This window comes from Haemaphysalis longicornis, unplaced genomic scaffold (assembly GCF_048455015.1).
Source record: "Haemaphysalis longicornis isolate Haplotype H1 unplaced genomic scaffold, Haemaphysalis longicornis Haplotype H1 scaffold_9, whole genome shotgun sequence".
Lineage (NCBI taxonomy): Eukaryota > Metazoa > Arthropoda > Arachnida > Ixodida > Ixodidae > Haemaphysalis > Haemaphysalis longicornis.
Genome location: NW_027526460.1, coordinates 43,303,168 through 43,328,208, shown reverse-complemented (window position 1 = coordinate 43,328,208; position 25,041 = coordinate 43,303,168). Strand labels below are relative to the sequence as shown.

General features: G+C 44.8%; 1 protein-coding gene across 1 annotated transcript in view; it reads left to right on the top strand.

Annotated features, from left to right (window-relative positions):
- The window catches only part of LOC144153160 (aminopeptidase N-like), a 70,785-nt gene that overhangs the window by 36,018 nt on the left and 9,726 nt on the right, over positions 1-25,041 (top strand). The window contains exons 10-14 of the mRNA XM_077684811.1: positions 2,446-2,511; positions 3,306-3,457; positions 5,279-5,373; positions 10,123-10,253; positions 18,248-18,303. Coding sequence (XP_077540937.1) covers positions 2,446-2,511; positions 3,306-3,457; positions 5,279-5,373; positions 10,123-10,253; positions 18,248-18,303 — 500 coding nt within the window. The remainder of the gene's footprint in view (positions 1-2,445; positions 2,512-3,305; positions 3,458-5,278; positions 5,374-10,122; positions 10,254-18,247; positions 18,304-25,041) is intronic.

The following is a 25,041-nucleotide window of genomic DNA, read 5'->3' as shown; positions in this document are numbered from 1 at the left end:
AGCTGGCGCGGCGATGAGAATGGGGGAGGGGTGGACAACGCCGACGACGACGACGACGACGACGACGCCGGAGGGACAAGGCGAGTGAATCAGATGCTCTGCATCTAAAAACAGTTCAGCTTCTAACATGCTAAATACGTTCGTCGAAACTTAATCCAGGTAGGGTTCACCAGACCAACTATACGCGAAATGCGCTGCTATTTCGCGAAACATAGGGGGGGGGGGGGGGTAGGGCAGGGGGACGCTGTGTACAAATGCGGAGAGGAATCAAGAAATGAACGTTTTAGTAATCACACACACAAATCTCGCGTTCGCTGTCCTTTTGTTTTTCGACTTCAACGAACAGCTGATCGTACGACGGACGCATTTTTGGAAGTATACAGGGTGCACATGGGTAGTTCAACAAGCGATGAAAGGGGTCGTTGGAAGAGTGTGGCATGTGATAAGGCCCTCTGATCTCCGTTTCTGCTTTATTCTACAGGCTCCCTGTGTCATATGACGATATTTCGAAGAAGCATTTAGTCGCGGACGCGCATTATATTCTAAGCCCGTCACCGCGCTGCTCGCAGAGGATATATGTAGCAGATGAATGTTTGCTGGCGCTCACCTCACGACAAGACGACTCTGTCGTGTGCTGATCCCCGAGTATAATTATGCATTTCCCATCATACTTTTGTTGAATATTCCCGTAATTAACACAGATTGGCTTGTAAATGGTGGTGATTAATATCAGAGGTATAATATTGGCAAGCGTAACTGGCGTGCTGTCAGGTATGAGGGCTCCGCTGATTATGTAAGCGCACAAAACTGATTTACATCGTAGTGTATAGCCGTAGCATGAACATCTGAGGAACCGGTGGTTACGGAGACACTGCTAGTAAATTCAGGGCAGTGTAACTACAATCGGCGCCATCATACGCCGGTTCCGCGACGCTGGCCTGTGACACACACCTGGCGCTTATACAGACCGAATATACCACACTAAGATCGCGTCAGAAACACTTACTCGTAAATACACCCCATTTGCGAACAGAGTGACTGCTCCACATAAACATGGATTTCAAACGCCCGCAAACGGTTAATCTCGGTTGTAAACGTGCCGCAAAAGCAGCGGCGACTGAGGGGAGCGGGACGCGGACTCCCGCGGCTGCGTTCCAAACGGGCCGCTAGGGGGATTTCAGTGGCGCCCCTACAGGCCGCGCTCGAGGCGTATAATCCGACCACGTTGACGTCCGCGTGTGTGCGCGCGCGCGCGGCACGTTCGATGATGTACCCGCCGATGTGGCTCAGTGGCAAAGGCGGCGTGCTGCTGGCCCCAAGGATTCCCGGCCGCGGCGGCCGCTTTTCTGGTGGAGGCGAAAAGCAAAGACGCCCGTATGTTCGAGATTTCAGCGCACGTTAAAGATCCCCAGGTGGTCAAAATCAATCGGAGCCCTGCACTGCTACGCGCGTCATCGCCTCCGTTGCGTCTACGAGTTAAACGTCATAATCAATAAACATTCGATGTTGTGTCGGCGAAAGTGCAGCGTTCTATAGTTCGACGCCTCGGCGTGACCGACGTAACGCGTCCGTCGGTGCGTTCCGGCGGCATCCTGCGCGAGATGCGGCATGCTGCATTTCGCGCCGGCGACGTCAGCCTCATCACCCAGAGCGCGCTGCGTTCGCTCCTCGACATCATGCCCGCTGCAGGCTTCGGCTAGCTCGCTGTTGCGGGTCATGCAGGAAGCTGAATTTGCGCGCGCATCAATGTGATGAGGTACGAAGCGTTCAACCCGGTAAAGTATAAAGGAGTCAGTTTTTGTTCCAACGTGACGTGGCCAACGGGAGTTCGCCGAACACTACCGCCGCGCTGCGCCGTACTATTAGGTGCCCGTAATACGCCCTATAGCGCTATTGCACCATGCATCCGTGCCACGCGCGCTAGTCTTCCTCACCGCTGAGTATGATGGTGCTATCGCGATAGCCGAAGCTTACGCGTACTTCAGTTTTTTCACCAAACCTTCACAAAAGCAGTTGGGACCGGGATTCTAGAATGTGTCCTAAGGCTTAATGGTTCAGCGTTTTATTACTGAGCCACCACAGCGGGGTGCACGACCGTGAGGACTCGTGCTTCAGTCGAAGGTTTAGAACATCAAGGTATTCCTGTGTTAGCATATGCACCAATTGTGGCGACGACCCTAACTAATCTAACCGTGCTTGGATCCCTATATTGAATACGTTTGCTTTATTTATTAGTTGCAATTCGTTCGGGCTAAAATCACGGCATGGTCGGGTCGCAGTGACGATCTTCTGTCAAAGCAAAGAAAAAAAAACGGCCGCGAAAAACAGGTTTGAGTCGAGCCCGATAGAGAATGTGTGATGCTTAAATGGGATGATAAGTACGGCTGACTCCGAATGCTTTCAAGGGAAACGTACATTTATGGGCCGAACGTGCTCCTTTTTCAGGCGTACCTCAAAAAGTACAGCTTCGGCAATGCCAATCAGGACGAACTCTTTGAAGAGCTTACAAAGGTAATCATTCCATTTGTTCGTACCCCAGTGCCCAAATATTTCTTAGAAGCGAGACAACCCTGTGGCACAAACGACAAAAATGTGACGCAACGTGATGACAGAGGCTGCGTTCCAATTCGCGGGCAGCTTGGTAGACAACTTACGAAGCAGTCTAACTAGACGTCCGAAGGAATAAAATTGGATCGCCGCCGCGGTTCCAACCGCAACACCAAAGCAGACAACAGCCTCGTAGCAGACATGTGGAGTAACGCAAGCCACAAGTTTCGTAAATAATATTACCGTTATTATTACAAACATTACGTGATTTAAAAATAAACAAAGTCATCTTCACCAATAGTAAATCATACTAAATATTTTAATAAAAGAACAAATGCTTTTGTTCCAACATTATTATGGAAAAAGGTATCACTGACGTCACTTTTGTGTTTAAACGCTTTAGACAGGGAGGTAGCCTGTATCGTTGCTGACTTTGATGCCGTCTCCTCGAAGCAGTCTTTGTTGACTGCTTCGTTCGAATTGGAACGGTGCTTAACATGGCGGGCTCTTCGCGAAGACGGCAACGAAGCCGTCTAGGAGGGAAATTGGGAGGCACCCAGAATGCCACATTTGCAGAAATGCATGAAAAGCACCTGCACCGCAGGACACGCTGGGCGATGTCAAGCGCGCAGGTAAAATAGTTCTTGAAGCGCAGTATTTCCATGATTTATATAACATAGTCTAGGTTATCAAGCCTGGCGGTGTTTTATATTATGCTGGGGGAGCTCGGTTGTCGACAGCTTCACTTTGCTATTCAGGCACAGCCCGAAGGCACGAACACCGTGAATGTGAAGGAGGTGATGGATACGTGGACCAAGCAGGCAGGCTACCCCGTCATCGACGTCGTCAGGAACTACGAGGAGAGGACCGCCTCGATCACCCAGCGCCACCACTGCGTCAGACCCGATCAGTAGGCCGCCGTACTCTAACGTCTGTAGACCATACGTAGATCCCACCGCTTTGTCAACTGCTGGTTTAGGAGAGTGATTTTTTCTAAAGGGGGCTTAGCTTTCACTACGTCTAGCTTTTTGCTTTCCAGATCCCAGGGTGTTGTTCGGCTTAAGTACGGATTTTCATCCCTGTATGATGCATATGACACGGAAGCGTGTTTCCAAATGCTTCGCTGCGCAGAGCACCCACGTGACATGTGTGATGTCACTGCGCACGCTATTCTCTTGAGCGCCTTCTAAAATGAACTCACTGTTTCGGCTGTGCAGCCTCGATGTGGAATACTGAGTACTGACGCTGAGGGCTTGGGTTCGAGACCAGGCTGGATTATTTGTTAGTTTTTTATTTATTTCAAAAATTTTCTTTTATATTATTTTTTTCCAAACTCAGATCTACGCGTTTTTTTTTTTTGTTAATAATGATGACTTGCTATGTTTTGGGTCACTTTAGGCATGGGGCGCTGCCAATGACCATGTTTAATTACCGTTCTCCGTCGCGCGAACAGACATGTCACGTGGGTGCTCCGTGCAGCGAGGCGTTTGGAAATACGCGAACCGAACGTCAATCTATTAAATTTCCTGTAATTCAAAGGGTGTGATCGCACATCCCTAACCTGAAACCAGATTACGGGTGTTTTGGTAGGTCTTAATTGTTTTGTTAACTGCATTCTTCTTATTTTCCAGCATTACCATGTGCCATAAAATTATTTAAACGTTAACTACTGCATTTGTTTACTTCATTAAGCGATGTTTACGTACTTGGAGATGATATTGGCCTAGCCGTATGGACAAATTTAGTGATGATCACGCTGCAGCTACCTTGATGGCACACAAACTTACGTACGGTTACACACAACGCACAAGCACAGAGAGAGAGAGAGAGAGAGAGAGAGAGAGAGGGTGGGTGAGGGAGGTAGGGAGGGAGAAATATCAGATGAAAAAATTACACCATCTTCCCGAGGGGAACCCTGAGGTGATGCGAAGCATAGCAGAGTTCCAATCCAATCCAATCCAATCCAATCTAATCCAATCCAATCCAACCCAACCCAACCCAATCCAATCCAAGACAATTCAAGCCAAGCCAAGCCAAGCCAAGCCAATCCAATCCAATGCCCCTCGCGAGAGAGTGTTCGCAATCGGAGAGGAGAAGGGGTGAGCGGCGGAGAGCGCAGCTGGCGCGGCGAGTAGAATGGGGGAGGGGTGGACGCCGACAACGCCGACAACAACGCCGTACGGCTGCAGGGACAAGGCGAGTGAATGAGATGCGTCGCATCTAAAACAAGGCAGAGACGTAATTGGACGCACGTGGAACCAACGACGGGGATTAGTTACGTAGTAGCGAGAAACTGGCCTACTGATGGTGTGCAGTCTCTGGCCGGCCAACCTTCCTCATAACGACGTACAGACTCAGGTACGGTGTTTGGAAGGAACGCTCTTCTACGGGGTGATATGAGTTAGACCAATTTACCTCTGCAATACACCTTTCTCAGTTCCTCATGTCGCACAATGGCTTTGATGTTGTGCACATTTTTTTCGCTACCACTGCCAGCAAGCCAGCCAACCGTTAAAACGAGAAACGGTGCTAAATATACAATAGCCCAATAAACGAAGAACCAGTTGAGGACAGGGACAAATACACAGTAAGCCATACAATTTAAATGAAAATGCCCTATTTGTATTACTAGTCAATGACGCCTTGCTATTGCCTACCTAAATTAAGCTCATAGCCTCGCCCGCATGTTTTCCTTCGCATGCAAATTTACCTGTGCTTTCCTTCTCTTCAGAGCAAGGATCTGGATTATTCCGGTAACGTACACAGACGCCAGGAATAGGAACTTCAATGACACTAGCAACGTACTGTGGATGAAAAGCAGGGAAGGTAAGACGCAAATCATGAAGAATAGTCAATATTTTAGTTTATCTTCTCAAAATGCTGCCAATTCCTGCGCAGTATTTTTGCTGGAAGGGCATAGAAAAATAATACAAGTGAAAGAGAAAGCACTCGTAAAAAACAGGTTGTTTTGCATTGACATAACATCAGCGCTTTTGAAGTAACAACGCGATTGCATCTCCATTAACATAAAAGTAGGTATTAGAACACAGAGAACAAAATACAATGTGATTGATTGACCGTGGGGTTTAACGTGCCGACGCTTCACAGGCGATGAGGCGCGCCGTAGTGGAGGGCTCCGGATTAATTTAGATCACCTGAGGATCTTTAACGTGCGCCAAAATCTCGCACACACGGGCGTTTTTGCTTTCCGCCTCCATCAGCAAAGCGGCAGCCGCGGCCGGGAATCGAACCAGCGACCCACGATCATCAGCAGAACGCCTTAACCACTGAGCCACCGCGGCGGGTACGGACCACCAGAGAGAGAGAGAGAAACAACTTTATTAGACACCGGCTGTTAGGGGACGTGGCCTCTCACGTCGTGACCGAGCAAATGTGTCACGTAAACGCAAACAATTTAAATGGGTCTGAAGAATAAAGTTAGCGAAAAAAACACTTCGGACGCTATTTTTTTTTCGTTCGTTTTCTGCAACGTAAAGGAACGCGGAAGTAAATACAAGGTAAATATAAATGCTAGCGAAGCTTCGGGCGAAAAGCGGTTCAGAACCTATTGCCGGCGACATCAGCATGGGGGCTTATGGGAGTGGCGATTGAAGCGCGACTATGTGAGGAGGGAACAAACACTAGTAACAAAAAACCAAGTTTTGTTCAACAATAAAACATTTGTTTTACGAACGATATTTATTTCTGAATCACATTTATTTAGGCACACTGTGTAAATAATTTATGAAAACGCTGCTCATTCTTAAGAACCTTTTTTGTAGCGCCCTCTTAAGAATGGCACATGCCATTGCTCTGTGATGCAGTCCTTGTAGTGTTCGGAAAGGCGCTCCTAAAGTTCGTCTTCTAGGAAACGCCCCTCGCGTGTTTTGGTGGTGCGCATTTGCATTCGTTTTTCCTGGTTAATTTGGTGTGCACTTCATTTTTGCTGTGCGTGGAGTTGCGAGCTGCGTTGTATCGTCGGTGAGCACGTTTAGTACCGTGCCCGGCGGGCACGGTGAACTACGGGACGATGCTGCCAATGGTTGGAGCGGGGCGCTTTCCTCGGTACCTACGGATACGATGTGCTTTACAAGGTTTCAACAGCAACTTCCGTACGCCTGGCGTTTTACTGCACCATTTTCCTCTCATTTCCACAGGTAACGCGAAACTATAGTACTGTTAATACGTGCACGGGGGTTGTGTAAAGGGACGTGGTGGTGCTTCGAAAAAAAAAATGGGTCTAAAGCTTTGTTATGTCGCAGTTGTCTCTTGATTTCACCTCAGGCTGGCTCGGAGCAAGTGGTGTCAAATACTCTCGGACTTCTCAACGTAGTACCCCTCTAATTTAAACGATTCGCTTTGATTGTCTATCTCAGTGTCTTCTATATCGCATTACAACGCTTGTAGTGCTCGTTGCTTCCCGCACTTGTATGCGCAAACATTATTTCCATAGCAGTACGGTGTTGTGCTGCTTCGTGCTGCGCTGCTGCCAGATCTTTCCTGCTATGTGCTTTTACTTACTGCCATCGCTTTCTTTTGCATTGATCCATTTTTCCTCTTTTTACTTATCTGTTGCGACACTTGCCTAAACAATGCAACCAGGAAATTGCAGGCGTGAATGCTGAGTGAAGTTCTGTAGAAACCCATGTCTACTTGATAAGACGCCGGGACAGCTACGGTGTGCTCGCCGCACTTTCGTGAATCAGCAATCCTGCGGCCCGGTTTTCTGCGTCAAGATGCAGTGCCAAGTTCTTTTCTCTTGTTTCGAAGTAGTTCTGCTGTTGACGCTTTCATTGCTCATAATGCTTTGTGTTACGGGTAAAGTCAATTTTTCGGCGCGTAAGGAAAATCATAATTCATGTAGTGCCCACGAACATTTTGTACTTATTGTATGCGTGCTGATTTTGTGCAGTGTGGTAAATTTGTTTTATGTTTATCCTGGAATAAAATTCAAATGTCTTGATTATAGCGTGACTATGCGTTATTTCTCAGTACACCAACTGAGCAAGCATTATATAACCTTGATCAATACTTAAGGCACGCACGCAACCTGCGTATGTGCGACGCAATTAAACCCAGCAGTGGCGTTGGTAGAAATTGGTATCGGGGTAAGGAGTAGGCACGTTTTTTATATGAAAGGGGGGCCGGGGAGTGTGGTCAAGTGTCATTTTGTGCTCTGTATCCCAAGGCAGAAAAAAAAAATCCTGTTAAGGGGGGGGGGTATGTTTGCCACCCACTGCTATTAAATAAACAACTGGTTGCTTTTATACAGCAGTGGAAGGCATGAATACAGAATAAAGGTTGAGAGAAGATGCAATATGTTTTTATAACCACTGAAGCGAATCATACGACAGTATGCTAAAGTACGTTTCTCTAGTCACGAGTATAAGCTGGCGTTGACTTAAAGCACACACGCCAAGGGCTCGCCAACTTGCGTCAGATGGCGACGACATTAGCCCTCAGCGATCAGAGGCCTGCTAAGGCTATTTTGAAGTCAAATTTTCCCGCTAATGCCACCAAAATGACGTCACTTTCTGACCGGATCTTGCGTCACATCCTGCTTATTTTTTGTTCCGCCGGAAGTGTTCCCTCCTCACACAGATGGCGCTAAGCCCCATGAGCAGCTTAAGAGCCGCCATTTTCTGAACGTATGGGCTTCTATGGAAGCTTCGCTACCAGTTGTAAATATACGAACATGATAAGTAGCGAAAATAAACAACACACCAGAAAGAGGCCACGGACAGGCGCTACTGTCCGTGTCCTCTTCGTCGTGTGCCGTTTATTTGCGATACTTATCTTGTTCTTAGACCGTAACCAACACAGCCAGCAAAAAGTTATACCGAAGTAAATGTTAGGACTTTTTTGAGGCTTTAAACCCCCTTTTTTTCAAGGGCCCTGCAACCCTTTTTCCGACTATCTTTTTATCCTAAATGCTTTCGGAACGTAGTCAACAAACACGCTCAGTACTACGTATAAGGGTTCACGAAGTATCTCAGCCAAAACGTACGGCTCTGTGCCTGTCAGATAGCATGGAAACTTGGTCACAAGAATTTTCTCTCTTTCACGGCCTCGGAATTCTTCGAGCTCTCGAATTACGTCATTACAGCGGTGTAGCGGCTATTGGCCGGTTTCCTTTCAGTTGCAGCAATAAAGGCAATTGACAGCCACTTTTAAAAACTGGCACAAAAGTAAAGCATAATCGGAAAGCGCATCTGCTGCGACGATCAAATCACGCAGAGCTTTCGCAGTGCTTCCAGGCGCGAAGAAAAGAGTGAAAGCGTTTATCGGAAGCTGTTCCAGAGTACCTTTCACTATCCACCACAAGTCTTGAGCATAATTTTCTGCTTTAAATGAACTCTGCAAGAACGCCGTAAGTGCTTTCGCCCTTTCCTCACGTCTGGAAGCACTGCGAAAGCTACAGTTATGGCCAACCCAGAGCGGCTCTGAGTGATTTGATCGCCGCAGCACATCCGCCTTCCGATTATGCTTTACTTTTGTGGCATTTTTTAAAAGTGGCTGTCGATTGCCTTTACGGTTGTATCTGAAACAAAGCCGGCCAATAGCCGCTACACCACTGTAATGACGCAATTCGGGGGCTTGAAGAACGCCAACACTCGGAAAAGGGAGCAAATTCTTGGGAGCAAGTTTCTAATTTTTCTGATGGGCATACAGCAGCAATATTTGGCTGATGTGCTTGGTGGCCCCTTATTTTAAGTACTGAGCGTGTTTGTTGACTACTATCTGGAAGCATTTACAATACAAAAAGTCCAAAAAGTGTTGCCGGGTCTCTTTAATCTAAGCAGAAGCGATAGCTTATGAACCATTCGTAATCGCCTCAGGGACGATCATCATAACATCACACTATTTTGCATGGTGGTTTTATATCATCTGAGTCTTCAAGGCCTTAATGTGCGTCTTTTCATTGGTTAACTTCGAATATTTATTTGCTGCCGAACAGTTTTTACCGGTTACTATATTCATCAACCGATGCCGTGGAGACTTTCTAGTGGGTCGTCGCATGCGTCGTCCGCAAAATCAGTGAAAAAGATGGTGCAAAAGAAGCAGCAATCTTAAATGTACTTGTCGCTTAAAATAATGCGCACTAACAGCTCATCTTAGACTTTAGCATAATAATGATTGGGTTATTTTTCGAATTTTGTTCAGGGTGCTAACAGTAGCTAACAAGCTACTGCTAACTAGCATCGCAAAACGCACCGAACCGCAGAATTCCTTATTTTGTGAACTTCTTATCTCGCTTATCTTGTCAAGAAAAGATAGGAAAAATTTTGAAAATACACCTGAGCACCTGAGTAAAGGGTTCCACGGGACCGGAGTTTTTACGAAATTATCCTGATTCGAAAAACGGCTTATGCACAAGCCCGAATGGGCACTTCAGCGTTAATGAGCATGTGGCGGAAAGCTAGATTTGTTTTCGGTTACTCAAAGCATTTGGATGTCTATGAAGGCTCCCAGAAACTCTTTTTAATTGGTAGCCTATTTATATTCGCAGCTGTGTTGTGAACAGATGAACTCAGTCTGAACTGAATTCAACTGAACGTTTTTTTTTTATTTCAGCGACGTTGCAAAATCTTCCCGACAACAAGAGTTGGGTCATTCTGAACCTTCAGTCCTCTGGTTACTACATAGTAAACTACGATACAGAGAACTGGGCTCTCCTAAAAAGTCAGTTAATGACAGATCTTCAGGTGAGACAGCATTCGCTACGGCATCCTGTGGTCTTTAGTCACCGCACGCTCTAAATTTTCCGTGGCGCATACTTCTTTTTCGTCTTAATATTACCGATTTATTAATCTGCACTGCAAATTTTTCACCTTGTCGTTAGAGGCACAAAACGCATTTGTAGGTTAATAACCTATATTCAATTCTTCATGCATGCGGGCGCTGATACGCGGACACAGATGGTCTAGATTCTTCGGTTATTTTATCTGTGTGGAGATTTTACCATTCTTCGGAAATCCTATCCGGTTATTCGCACTCGCTAGACAGGGCTATGTCACCCACAAACCTGTGGTGGGTTTATTACTGACCGTTTATCTCTATCCCTTAAAGGGACCCTGCAACACTGTTCTCAACTTTTTTTTTTTTTTTGAAATCTTAAATGCTTGCAGAACTTGTCACCCAACACACGCAGTACTTCAATTAAGGGGTCACAAAGTACCTCAGCCAGAAATTACTGCTCTGCCCATCAGATAACTTGCAAACTCGCTCAAAAGATTTTTCTCTCTTTCCCGGTCTTGACGTTCTTCGACGGCCCGAATTACGTCACATAGGCCATGTAACGGCTGTTGGCCGGTTTTCCTTCAGTTGCACCAATGAACGCTTTTCGATAGCAACTTTAAAAATAAAGCCACAAAAACAAAGAAGAAACTGAAGGCGTACTTGTGCGACAAGCAAATCACACAGTGCCGCTCCGTGCTGGCGATAAATATAGTCTTCGCAGTGCTTCCAGACGTGAAGGAAAGAGTGAAAGCGTTTATCGAAAGTGTTGGAGGGTCCCTTTAATATCCCGAATCAAACTGTAAATACTCTGTAGAAGCGCTGTGAATAATTTCGCGGAGATCGTCATGGCTTATCTCGGACAAGCTTCTTTGGAGGTGGTGATTAGGCGATGTCTTACACTGCTTGTGTGTTTTTTTATCTTACTTTTTAACGTGTAAACCTTGTGTGGTTGGTAAGAAACGGGACCCCAACTTACTGAATGATTGCTCGCTCAGGCAGCAAACCGGAACCGATAGAGATGTATTTAGAAGGGTCCAAGCAGTGTTTTACACGTTCCTCTAAAATAGGAACGAAAGCTCGTTCCTCGTTCCTTCCCAATTTTAAACGAGTTCCCGTTACAAGTTCCTTTATTGCGAAAGGAACACGTTCAGTTTCACTTTGAAAATTGGCACGTGTCGTTACATTAACGTTACAATTAGGTTTTCAAATTAAAATATAGTGTCGGATAATCCTGGGGCAAAATTAAGTGAGAAATTTAAAACTCACATCGAACTACGTATATTATACGAATGTTAACACCGCCGGTAGCAGATTATCTGGAGATAAAAATAATCAAAAGAAAATCTCCTAGGCGAATTTTTTCAGGGAGCACCGGACAAACTCCAGACGGCTCTAGGACATTTCGGTGCAGGATGTTTCGGTGCGGAAATTTCGGTGTGCAGTGCGGACATTTCGGTGTACGGACATTTCGGTGCGCAAACTTTTCGGCAACCAAATTATCCGGTGCTTGCCTGTTTGCGACAGCCATTGTATTTTTATTTCCGCTTAACATGGCGTATGGACAACAATCTGGAGCAGTGAATTAATTTGTTGATTTTTTAAGAAATTCTGCATTTATATATTTTTGTTTAATATCTATTCCTGGGGACACCTGTTATGCAGCCTACTGAATTTCTTTAGCACACGTTTTTTGTCATTTACGATAGGTTGTTAATTTATATTCGCTCTTTTTTAGCCAAGACAAATAATTGGTGTTTACTATGTTCCGACGCCTTTTTTGTATTTTTTAAATATTTTACAACCTCAAATTACATAAATTACATGCACACTCTCAATATCCAAAACGTAACAAACATAAGCTAGCACACCAGAATGCAGAAAACCTTATGAGGGGTATTACGTAGGCTGGGCTGCCTTGCTAAAATGAATTTGCGAACACTGGTCTAGGATATGGTCGCGGAGGAAGAACGGGCCTTTTTGAAAACAGCCGCAGCTTCTAATGTCCTAAATGCTGAAGAAGCGCGTACGGGTTGTGCATACAAATTGCACCCATCCTGTCCGGGAGAACCAACCTTCGTTTTATGTTTACATACCTATATTCACCACATTTTAATTTTTTAATTCTTTGTCCTAGCGCCCCCCCCCCCCCGCCCCTTTTCGCCTGCACACTCGAATCTCAACCAGATTTCTTTTTCAGTCATATTATTTTCGGTTTCCCCTGAAAATCCTACAGGCGTGGCGGAGTTCATGGTCTCCTAAGCCTCACCGCAGTGATACAGGAAAAAGCTTGACATTCACCAGGAGCTCACGAAACCTCTATAATGTGCAACAAAAAGCCACCCAAAAAGCCGCTGAGAACACAATGGCCACAATCGTTTGCTGGCTACGCCCTTCCGCGCGTCGCGGTCATACCGATGGTGCCCCCACTCCAGGAATCGCTCTTTCTTCGCCTTCAGTCCCCCCTTGGGAATTAACTCTTCAAGTCGCGCATATCATGGACACCCCAGGCATACATTGCTTTCTCCCATTATAAGGAGCGAAAAAATTGAATAGGCTAGTGTGACGAGAGTGGCAACAGTCGTATTCAAGTTTTCGAAGTCCAGTTGACGCAGTGGTGAACCATGCACAAGTGACACCCCTGTCTCTCTACCAAAGAGGCTGGTAGGCGGCGGAGCTCAGCCTTCCCCTCCCCTAAGTAACGCCACCATAAGTGCGATCGTTGATTGGTTAGTTTTAAGTAGAACCGACACCGAATGCAACGAATATACGAGATTGATTGAGAAAATAATTAGAACGGAATGCACATGCGCTTAATCTACCTCGTTTTTCTGTTGTTTTTTTCTCGGATGTTTTGCTGTGAGGGGGAGAACAGGAGTATGGACTAAAAGCAGCAGCGTCTTGCACCGTTGGGTGAAGTGAAACCAAAGCGCTTTGGTAACACTTAAAGTAGTAGGGTTGTTCCCATGAATGTTAAAAAAAAAAGGTTGAACGGATGCAAATTAACAACGTTAATTTTTACCATCTACTACAGAAATTGGGTTTTACGTGGCAATGCTCCGCCAGGGTTTAGCGTTCGTTTCCACACACGGCGGCGCAAGCACAAGTCTCGAACGTAAAATCGTATCAATTGGTCACGAAATTACAATATTAAAGCTATGTTCAAAGAATGCCTGGGACATCCCATGACTCAAAATGTCTGGGCCAAGACGTCGTGCACCAAAATGTCTGTGCACAGAAATGTCCGCACCGAAACGTCCTGCACCTAAATGTCCGACACCGAAATCTCCGGATCCCGTATTAGACAATCTTTCCCCGCCAGGGACCAATTCTATCGGCCAGACGCGCGTCCTGGCCTCCCCAGGCAAACGATGAAAGGAGAAAAGTATTCTCGCGGCTACGCTATTCACCCGTCGAACGCCGCGTAAGTTCAACCAGCATGAGAGCAAGACTAAGCTGCGGCCTGCTGCGTGGTTATTCTTCTGCCTTTGACCTTCGAGGAAGCACTTACGGCTAAATGGCGGGAAAAGTGACCAGCTTATAGGAAGAGAAACGCAGTAGCGACTTGTGGATTTTTGTACTCGAGCCTTGGCATCAAAAACAGCCAAATCCTAGCGATGTAACGGCAGGAACGCCGTTCCTGCCGTTCCTTTATAACCCTAACGAGTTACAGTTACAATTTCACCGACCCTTAATGGAACGGTGGCGTTCCTCCGTTCCTCAAAAAAAGGAACTAGTTCCAGGAACGCCGTTCCTTGTAACGCCGTTCCGTACAACACTGGGTCCAAGTAGCCTTCTTTCGCTTACTGCAGGAAAGGTAATGAATTCGACCTTTACATTTCAGTGAGAGGAAAGGTCCTTCATGAAGTATTACCTCTTGCTCAAGTGATAAGCACTTGGACAGCAAACCAACATACGTATGTAGGGGCAGTGCTTTGGCACATTTCAGGGATGGTATCAAGGGTTGTGTAACCGTGGATATTACGCAGTGGAGTATGCCGGCTCCAACGGTAGCAGACTATGGCTGAAGCAGCGGTTCACGAGTATAAAAAAACGATTAGCCTTTCATATTTCAACACAAATTCTGGCGGGTTTCTCAACCCTCGCTTTCTGTAAAATACATGTGTAAAATATCTATTCGAGAGGAGGCTGTAACTTAACAGTTTTTTTTCCTTCACTTCATGTCAGATGCTGCGAAAGTGAAGAACAACAACAGCGTACTCTTGGCAATCTATATGGCAATCTATAAAGACAATAGAGTGCTACTTACTTGGGAAGGACAGAAATACGCCCAGCAGGTCAACATTCATCGGGGAATGAAACAGAGATGCCCTTTGAGCCCAATACTGTTCATGCTTTACACGGCAGGGTTAGAAAAGAAATTGGAAGAAAGTCAAGTAGGGTTTAGCCTAACCCATATGCTGCAAGGCGAAGTGGTACAACAGCATATTCCGGGAATGTTATACGCAGACGACATTGTTCTTTTAGCTGATAACCAAACCGATATGCAACGGCTAATAAATATTTGCGACCAGGAAGCCACCGAGTTCGGGTTAAATTTTAGTGCAGAAAAATCTGGAATAATGGTTTTCAATGGCGCTACCACTGATGTAGTGTCTATCCAGCAAAGCAAATTACCAGCGTGAAGGAATATAAATATTTGGGAGTGTGGATAAACAAAGGGGATAACTACTTAAGAACTCACGAGGAGCAACTTAAGGTTAAAGGAAAGCGAAACGCAGCTATGATGAAGCATAGAACTCTGCGGGGGTATAACAAAAAATGAAGTAGTAAGCGGAATGTGGAAAGGAGTAATGGTTCCGGGTCTCACGTTCGCGAATGCTGTACTCTGCTGAAAATCAGACGTTCTATCAGGTCTTGAAGTAAACCAGATAACGGTAGGACGTTTGGCCTTAGGCGCGCATGGAAAAACAACTATCGAAGCAGTTCAGAGAGATACGGGCTGGGCGTCCTTTGAAGTTAGAGAAGCACAGAGTAAAATATGCTTTGAAATGAGGCTGAGAGCAATGGATCAACGAAGGTGGTCTGCTAAGGTTTTTAGGTACCTGTACTTCAAAAGTGTAGGCACGCAGTGGTTAAGAAAGACCAGAAAGCTAACGACGAAATGCGGAAAGAGCAGTGGAGAATCCAAAACAGCGAAGTTAACCAAAAAAAAAAAAAAAGGCAAGGCTGATTGAAACGAATAAATGGAGGGAAAGAATGAAAGCTAAAACGTCGTTAGAGATGTACAGGGCTGAGAAATTGAACATCAGAAAGGAAAATTTCTACGATAATTCCCAAGGCAGTGCTTTGCTTTTTGAGGCTAAAGCAGGTTGCCTGTGAACTAAGAGTTTTGTGGGGAAGTATTCCCAAAATGATGGGGTATGCGTGGTCTGCGGAAAAGAAACAGAAACTATGTGGAACATAGTGTTAGAATTTGAGGATATCCATCCAAATCTACATGAAGGGAATATTCGGCTTCCAGAAGCCCTAGAATTTAAGGGTATCACAGAGTAAGTTAACTTCAAGGCTGTCGAGGGGACGAAAAGAAGATTAGAATGCTTGTGGACGAAAAGCAGAGAGGGGAATATTGCCTAGGACAGTTACCACCTGTAACAGGAAAAAAAGTATTTTGTGCCTAATAAGCTTTTTGTGCATGCCCGAAGCAGCGCTAGTATTAAACCGAGAGTGTAAAACATGGGTATATTAGTTCTTTTTGGTAAGATTGCATGTCATCACCCCGCTACAAAGGGGAAACCAATAGCAATCATCATCATCGTCAACAACACCATTGTTTTCGTTTCCAGCAACGCTAGCACATCAATCGAAATCCCTTCATTTTTGCCTGACTTACTGCGGGGCAATGGTAAATATGATAATGATAATTGACAATATCCACAGCCGTTTAACGATATCGCTGGATGCACCCTCTCCTCCAACATAAGCTCTTTTAGGACAATCAATGTCCTGACTATTGCTAAAGCAGGTACTCTCCGCTGTTTTATCACTTTCTGTCTACTCTGTCGCACCACTAAAGCCTGTAGAATTACCACGCCCTGGTGGAGATAGTCGAGATTAGTTATTGCAATACAAACAATACCACCTCACGTTACACTGCTAACTGCTGCACCGACCGACAATTCAGAGATGAAATTCACAACCACCCTAGGGGTAACAGCTACCTACCTTTTCACTGATGCCCGTCTGGCTTTGCATGCTATTTTTCCACGAGACCTTGACAGGTGTGCTCTTATAGTGACAAATATTTTGAACGAATTAATTAGTTCTGTGCGTAAACAAACCAACCATGGGCGAACCCTAGCCTTAGGCTTAACCTTATGACTGCAACACAGATTGAAGGCGGGCCAGTTGGTACACTACAAGTACAAGTAAGTTAACCTTATGTTCGGTGCATAACGCTAACCTGTAAAACAGCGGCGCCTTGGAAATCAATACTGAATGTTTTTACTGGGGCTGTTTAAACAGACGGCGAGCTCACTCGTTCAGCAACGTGTGGGTACGAGTGAGTTGGTAATCCATTATAACTTTGTTAAGCGCAGCAAAGAGAACATAGGAGGAGAGATACAAGGAGAGAGAGAGAGAGAGAATACATTTATTGAGCGTCTAAATTGGGAGTGGTTCCTTATTCACTGGAGCCCATATGATGTCATGGCCGCCTGCGCCCGGTCGACCAGCGCTAGCTGGGTCGCGAGTGAGGAGCTGGACATCAAAATCTCCCATTGCTCTCTAAAAGAGGGGGTGGGGGGATGGAGGAGGGGTGGATTTTCTGAGCTGAAGTCGCACTCCCCAATTATGTGGCGGAGTGATCCTGGTTTTTTACAAAATTTGCATTCGGCCGAGTACTGTTCCGGGAACATGAGGTGTAGCCTTGTTGGGTGGGGGAAGGATCCAGATTGAATGAGGCGAAAGACTGTCTGCTGCTCCTTAGAGAGGCTAGGATGAGGTGGAGGGAGTGTCTGTCTTTCTAGCCGGTAGTGCTGCGTGACTTCTCTGAAAGTGATAAGCGGGCAGTACTCCACGCCTTCCTCCGTAGCCTGGGGTGTGAGTGCGCAGGCTTGTTGGTGGGCAAACTCGTTACCCTCCATGGAGGCGTGAGCAGGCGTCCACACCAATTTGATTTTTCTATTTGCTATTTTGTTCTGCAGCAATCTAAGGGTAACTGGTGACACCCATCCTGATTGGTAGTTCCGATATGCTTGCTGCGAGTCGGTGACAATTGTTTGTGCCGGCGTCTGTGTGAGGGCCAGAGCAATTGCCGTCTCCTCCGCTTCAGTGATGTCCGTGGTCTTGACTGTTGCGCTTACCAGGAGACTGTTCTTGGTCGATACCACTATTGTTGCGTATGGCTTGCCTCTACAACGGGAGGCGTCCGTGTATACGACTCCGGGGTCTTTTCCAAAGCTCGTGTTGAGCGCTCGAGCTCTCGCTGCTCTTCTCGGCTCGTGATGGGTGGGGTGCATGTTTCTTGGCAGTGGGTGAATAATTAAAGACTGGCGCCAGGAGGTTGGTATCTGTACCTGCGGGATCGCGTCGAGGGCCGCCCACCCTATGTTGAGGAGGATTTTTCGTCCATCTTTAGTTCGGCTGAGTCTAGCCTTTTGACTTGATAGATGACCTTCGATCAATTCTTCTGCGGTGTTGTGTATGCCCATCCTGAGCAGCTTGTCTGTGGACGCGCTCATGGGTAGTCCTATGGCATGCTTGACTGACTTCCGTATGAGTATATTTAGGAGATTTATGTCGCTTTTGTTTAGTAAGAGGTACGGCGTGATGTAGGTTATCCTTGAAATGAAGGACAAGTGCTTCGTCCCACACTTGTACGTTCCAACAAGGGTAAATAAGCGATGCCCCTGAACGCACGTGCCTCAAATTTGTGCACAAGAATGCGCGTACGGAAAACAGACAGTGTGCGACCGTGACAAGCGAAAAATATTTTTTGCAGGCCATCCCAGAGCTGAACAGGGCGCAGCTGATTCGAGACGTGAACGCCTTGGCCCAGTGAGTGTGTCGCAGTTATTCGCAGCGCGCCCCATCTGTCATCCGGTTCGGGGTCGCCGTGAATGTTTGCAGTACGAACGGGTTCAGAAAGCATCCATCACCTGCTAGTCGGCCCGCGCCATGACTTTTCCTCAGTCGATACGGGAAGATTATTATTTTGCGGAGCTTCGTCTTCTCGGCTGGAAGTTCGGTCAGGGGGCTGCTTAGTCGTGTATTAATCCAAAACACAGAACACCACATCAAAAAAGTATTTCGGGACAGTTTATATGCTAGAAAGACATAAGGCCAAAAGGCGCAAAGTTTATCACCAAAAACTTCAGAAAAGCGGAGATACGTTTGAAACCGGAATTTATGTTTACTAAATAAGCACAATATTTTTGTCTATTTAAGAAACATGCTGGCAGGGTAGTTCTCAACAACAAGAAAATATTATTACAACTAAAGGGAGACAGACGGCTTCTGTCATGAAATAGCAAAAAAAAAAAACGGCTACTATTTAAAGGAACTAGTTGTCCCGGCGCTATAAATTACCTGTCTAATAAACCTTTTTTGTCTGAATACATACATTAATTTGCAAATTCTTGTTTCCAAACATACATACGGCTGGGCACCCTCAAAGTGACTTTTAGATGCTAGCTACTCTTGCTTCTTGTATTCCCCTTTAAATCCACAATTTCAAGGAATTATCAATCAATCAATCAATCAATCAATCAATCAATCAATCAATCAATCAATCAATCAATCAATCAATCAATCAATCAATCAATCCTTTATTGGAAGAAACCAAAATACATCGTGTGCTACAGGGACAGAGACTAAAGGCTAAATCGCCTGACGAGGACTCTGTCCCTCTGCAGTGCAACAACGTTGCGTGTACATTTTACGCAAAGGATATTGACAATTTGGGTATCTGTACAGAGAAAAGTTTGCCACAAAAAAAAAATCTAAAGCAACTTGTCTAGTAAAAGAACACCAACGAAATAACTAAATCCAAATTATATACGAGCAAGTTCACAACATAATATAAAGCAGTTGATACAGCCGATACCAGAAAAATAATAATAATAATAATTAACAAAAAAAAACGCTTACAACTGAACAAATTGTTACAACAATAGTACATGCATTTCTCATGACACAGTGAATAACTATACACATGTGTATAATATTTCGCTAAGCACGGTAACGCCATTAACAAAAATAAAGAAAGCAAGAAAACAAACCAGAAAATTTCAGCTAGATTGCGTGAACAAAAATGGCAGGCAATATCAATTGCTATAGTGGAGACCGAGTGACTGCAATGCATTCTTAATGTGCTGTTTAAACGCACTTACCGAACGCGTGAAATCTATTTTACCATTTAATTTATTATGTATAAAAAGTGTTTGATATTCAGTTGTGTGTTTGCCATAATTTGTCCTGGTTTTCGGCATTCTCCTCTTTTTTGGTCGTATTGAATAACCTGAATCGTGATCTACGCCTGGCCTGCAAAGGTTATTTTGTTGTATGTACTGTAGCAGCTTAAAATAGTAAAGCTGATCTGCTTTCAATATATCGTGTTTCAAAAACAGGGGAGATGTCGGCAGACTCTGGTAGTTTCCGTGATAGTTTTCAAAACATCTAAGCACTTTCTTCTGTAGCACAATTATTTTACTATAATTGCCGGACGTCGTTGTTCCCCAGACTAATAATCTATAACAGAGCTTCGAATAGAACAAAGAGCGGTAAAGCAGTTTTTTTAGCCAAAGCGGAATTAATGTTGCTAACTTGTACAGGGTGCCAACAGTTCGAGCCAATTTTATCCATAAGTGTTCAACGTGTGCTTTCCATGATAATTCCTCCTGAAACCAAACGCCAAGGAATTTTTGCTCTCTAACCCTTTCAAGGAGCTGGTTATTGAACATAACTTTAAAAGTGGTGCATAACGGTTTATTTATAGGGCGAAATATGGTGTACGTAGTTTTTTTGGCATTCAATTGTAACCTGTTGATTTTCAGCCAGTTTGACAGGCGTCGCATGTAATCGTTAACGCTGCTTTCAAGTGACGCAAGATTATTAGACGTAAAAAAAGATATTAGTGTCATCTGCATACATTATGAGTTGTGGTGAATGGGGTATCGAAACAATATCATTTATATATCCAAGGAAGAGGAACGGTCCTAAAATCGAGCCCTGTGGGACACCCTGTTTCAACATTAATTTTGAAGACATTGTGCCATCAACATTCACAGTTTGGTAACGGTCCTGCAAATATGACTTAATAAGATCTTGGGCAATTCCACGTACACCATAAATGAACAACTTATTAAGCAGCAGGTCATACTGTATGGAGTCAAAGGCTTTCTTAATGTCTAAGAACAGTCCAAGCGTGTATTTTCGATTTTCCATGTTAGCTAATATTGCGTCCTTGATAAGAAGTAACGCCTGCTCAGTCGAACGCCCTTTCCGAAAACCGTATTGGCTGTCTGTTATTATACCGTGTATATCAAAGAAAGAAACGAGTCTGTCCAAAATAACACCCTCAAAAATTTTAGATAGTGTTGTTAGCACGGAGATAGGGCGGTAATTTGATGGGTTTTCTGGATCACCGCTCTTGAATATGGGAGTGACTATTGCAACTTTTAACTTTTTTGGGAAGACACAAGTGCTCAAGGTAAGGTTTATTATATATGCTAGAACTTCGGAGATAAACGGTGCAATTGACTTTATCTCGGACGGCCCGATGTCATCAATTCCTGCTGCGACGTTTAGTTTAAGCTTTCTTATTAGCAATTCTACCTCCATAGAATCAGTAGGCCTTAAAAAAATTTACTCGGAAATACATGTGGCAGATGTCGTAGTTTCAGCATCATCGCTATCATTCCAGATGTTGTATGAACCTGCGTTCACAAAATGCGCGTTCATAGCATCAGCTACGGCCTCCCCACATATGCTCCTACCGTCTAGTGTAATTGTGGTCATTTTGAAATGTGTTTTCGTTTTCCCGGTAAGCCTGTTGACCTCGTCCCACACCTTTCTGGGGTTTCCCTGTATATATTCAAACTTATTGTGGAAATATTGTTCCTTCGCTTTCTTAAGATCGGATGTCAACATATTTCGGTATTTTTTATATTTTCTAAACAATTCACCATCGCTCTTTTTAAGATACTCATGATATAATTTGTTCTTTGTTTTTATTCTGGCGTATAGGATTGAGCTCATCCACGGTTTGCGAAATTTCTTTGTTTGCTTGGAGGTACATTTTTCTAGGGGAAAAGCAGCGTAGTGACAATCCTTTAATAAGCCCTCAAAAACATCGTAGGCGTTCTCGGCGTGACATTGCAGGTAAAGAGGGTTGCAGTCCGCCGATTCAATCGAGCGTAGGAATATTCCTAAAGCTTCGTTAGTAATTTTTCGCCGAAAATGTACCCGTTCGTTATTTACGTGTTTGTTTGTAGCAAAAGAAGGTAGTAGAAAAAATATTGGTAAATGGTCGCTCAGGTCGCATGATCGCTCAGTCGCTCAGGTCGCGCATATGTCTAGTAAAGTAGCACTGTGCGTAGTTAATCGTGTGGGCACATGGATAAGATTTGCAGCATCATAAGTACATAATAGAGCATTCAGTTCTTTCGCATAGTTATCATTACAACACAGGTCAATATTAATGTCTCCCAAGACAACATAAGAATGCTTTTCATATATTGAAGAGGACAAGAACATCTCGAAAAATTCTAAAAAGTTGCGTTTTCGCCCTTGCGGGGGTCGGTATAATAGTAGCACTACCAGTTTCGATAGCCGAAGAGCCAAACATTCCACATCTGCCGAGATAAAGGAAAAATCATGTAATACTTCAGAAGTCAGTTCTTCTTTGAAATAAACGGCTAGGCCACCGCCTCTTTTGGTTTTGCGACATAAGTGCTCGGAACGATAACCATTCAAACGCGGCGCATTATCAGGGTTTGTAACCCAAGTCTCTGAAAAGGCGAGGATGTCGTAGCGCTCATTAAAGGATTCCAGAGAGAGGGTAAGTTCATCCATTTTGTTTTTTGTACTTCTGATATTCATATGAATGACTGAAAATGAAGTTCCAGGACTACAGAATTCACGATTGAATTCTTCTGTGCTGTAGTAGTTACCACTAACGTCCGAGTTCGTCGCCATATCGCTACAGCGTAGCTATCATCCCGTTGAAGTCCCGTTTTTTTTGTTTTTTGTTTTTTTTTTCCTTTACGCGATTTTGTCCATGTCAGCATGGGTCGAAATTTGGACGCTTTTTGCTTTTTCGTCTTTGCGTGCTAGCACTTTGCAAGAAGCCGTCCAAACAAATTTCCATCCCACTTCTTTTTTCTTTTTGATCGCCGCAGAAAGCAAAACCTTAGTTGCCTGAGTCAGGTGCTCGTTTACATAGATTGCATCTTTCGCTTCAATGCCCAGAACAGAGGTGTCTACTCTACTCTTCCGGCATTTTGTCAATATGCTGTCTCGCTTGCTGCGGTGAACAAACCGTACAATAATGTTTTGTGCATCCGAGTTCTTTGTGGGCACCCAGTGACACGTGTCGATGTCCGTGCTATCAACTTTGATGCCAACGCTCTTGCCTATATGCTGGATGACGGTGAGAGGGTCGTTGTCAGTTGGCACGCCTTTGATCTCAAGATTATTAAGGCGTTGGTATCGTTCTAGGTCCTCGCACTTGTTCGCCAGCCTGTCATTCTCAGCTTTTAGGTCCCTGTTTTGCTTGACAAGTTCATTCATTTCTTGTCTCAGTTTTTTTATTTCTTCAGTTGCCCTCTTTACGCCATTTCAGACGTCAGTGCAGAACGAAATAGACTTTTTCAGTTCATCAAATTCCGCCCTTAGATCACGTGTGAACTCGTCAAACGCTGATAATAGCTCACGCATGTCTTTCGTGTCTGTAACATCTTTTTCAGGAACCTTGCTACTGGCTCCCCTTGTGCCGTCTTTCCCCATCCAAAAACTGACAACACCGGAGTGAGTTCGGCAGGAGTGCAATCAAATACGACCAGTGGGGTAGTTGACTTGATACTAAATTACTCACCTGCAAAAGGTGGCAAGCGTAGTTTAGGCTGGCGTCCCTTGTGCACTGCCGCCGAATTGAGGGGTGCGTCCTTTTCACTGCCTTTTATATTGCAGCAGGCCTAGGAGCGCAGTCGTCGCCGTCACGTGTTGAAGCGCACGTCGTAGATTCCGGTGAAAGGTGACGACCGAAGTAGCCACCACCGACGGTGAATCCGAGATTGCGACGATCCGCGTCCCTTCTCCTGCCCAGTCAGGATGCGCAGGAAACCAGTGCTGCAAGAGGTGGCAAGCGTAGTTTAGGCTGGCGTCCCTTGTGCACTGCCGCCGAATGGCACGTAAAGTCACTCCTAAAATCTTCCACAGGATTAGAAAACAAGCTCGTGCATTTCATCCTTGGCAACAAAGCTGTCCGGAAATGGGATGCTCTCTGGAACATGTGTGCCGAAATTTGCCGTATTAATTATCTGACGGTAAAAAAGTAACTTTCGCTCTTTCTTGGAATTCTAGGACGTGGAGCTTATGTTAGGTAGGCTTAATAAAAACACATCTGTGCGAGCTTTATTCTGATATTTCCGCTCGAAATAAAAACTGGGTCGTCGCATTCATACATACGCACCATTTCTTTCTTGTATTTTACTGTGCTGGAAAATGATTAATGCAGAAATTGTTCGGCATAGCTTCCAGATCGAACAAATCCTCACTATACAATAGTATTTGCTATAGAAGTCCGTGTTAATTAGTTTTCTATTTACATTTGCCCTTGCAACAGTTAGAGTACCGCTGGAGTACCGTGATTTACAAGCACGATGCCGAATATGTACGCAACCTTGACTAAAACGCAGAAGGAAATCTTAATCAGCATCCTGGTGGGAACCCTAATTGGCGAAAAAGTAGGATCAGCTTCCTAAGAGGCATTAACACAAGACACTTCGCTCAAGCTATCCACAGTGGTAGGAGAATCAGAGTTTCGTTTCAAACTGACATTGGAGAAATGAGAAAAATGTATCCTCCGTGACCGGAATTGAATCCGTGACCTTTTGTTCAGCATCGTAACAACTCAACAGTTTACTATAGCTTTCGGACTCACGTAGTGAACGGGACAAGGTTGGGGAAGGAATTTTGCGGCATACGTACGTACGCGCGTGCGGACAGATATTTAAATAAAATTGAAATAAAATTAAACAAAATTGTTCAGAGATTAAGACGTGCTGCATCATGTCGGAAAATGCCATTCCATACAATACAGTACAACTTCAAAAAGTGGGTCCTTTCACTTTACGGGTGCTGTTGACTGCGGCCTCTGTGTGCGCCTTGCTTAGACAGGTGCTGAGCGTTAGATTTCTTACAGACGATTACACTATTCACTTACGTTGTTTCCGAGTGACGTACCATATTCCCACGTGCTTTCATGCGAGCTGTGATACAACTAGCGACTGACTGAATCGACAACTAGAGATGTCTTGCAGAACTGTCTTCACCAAACCTCGGGACAACCTAAGAGCTTTCAGCGTGTTTTTCTATGCCTAGTACCTCTTGTATTTCGCGGCAAAACCAAGCGGCTAAGCGTGACACTGCCTGGATTTCTTCTTGCTTAACCTAGCATGCCTGCTATCAGTTCCTTTTTTTTTTTTTTTTTTGCTTGTTTGCAGTTCAGCTCTGGAAAACACTATTTGCAATTTCCGAATCGCCGCCTTGGCATAGGAAACGTGCCAATAGCGA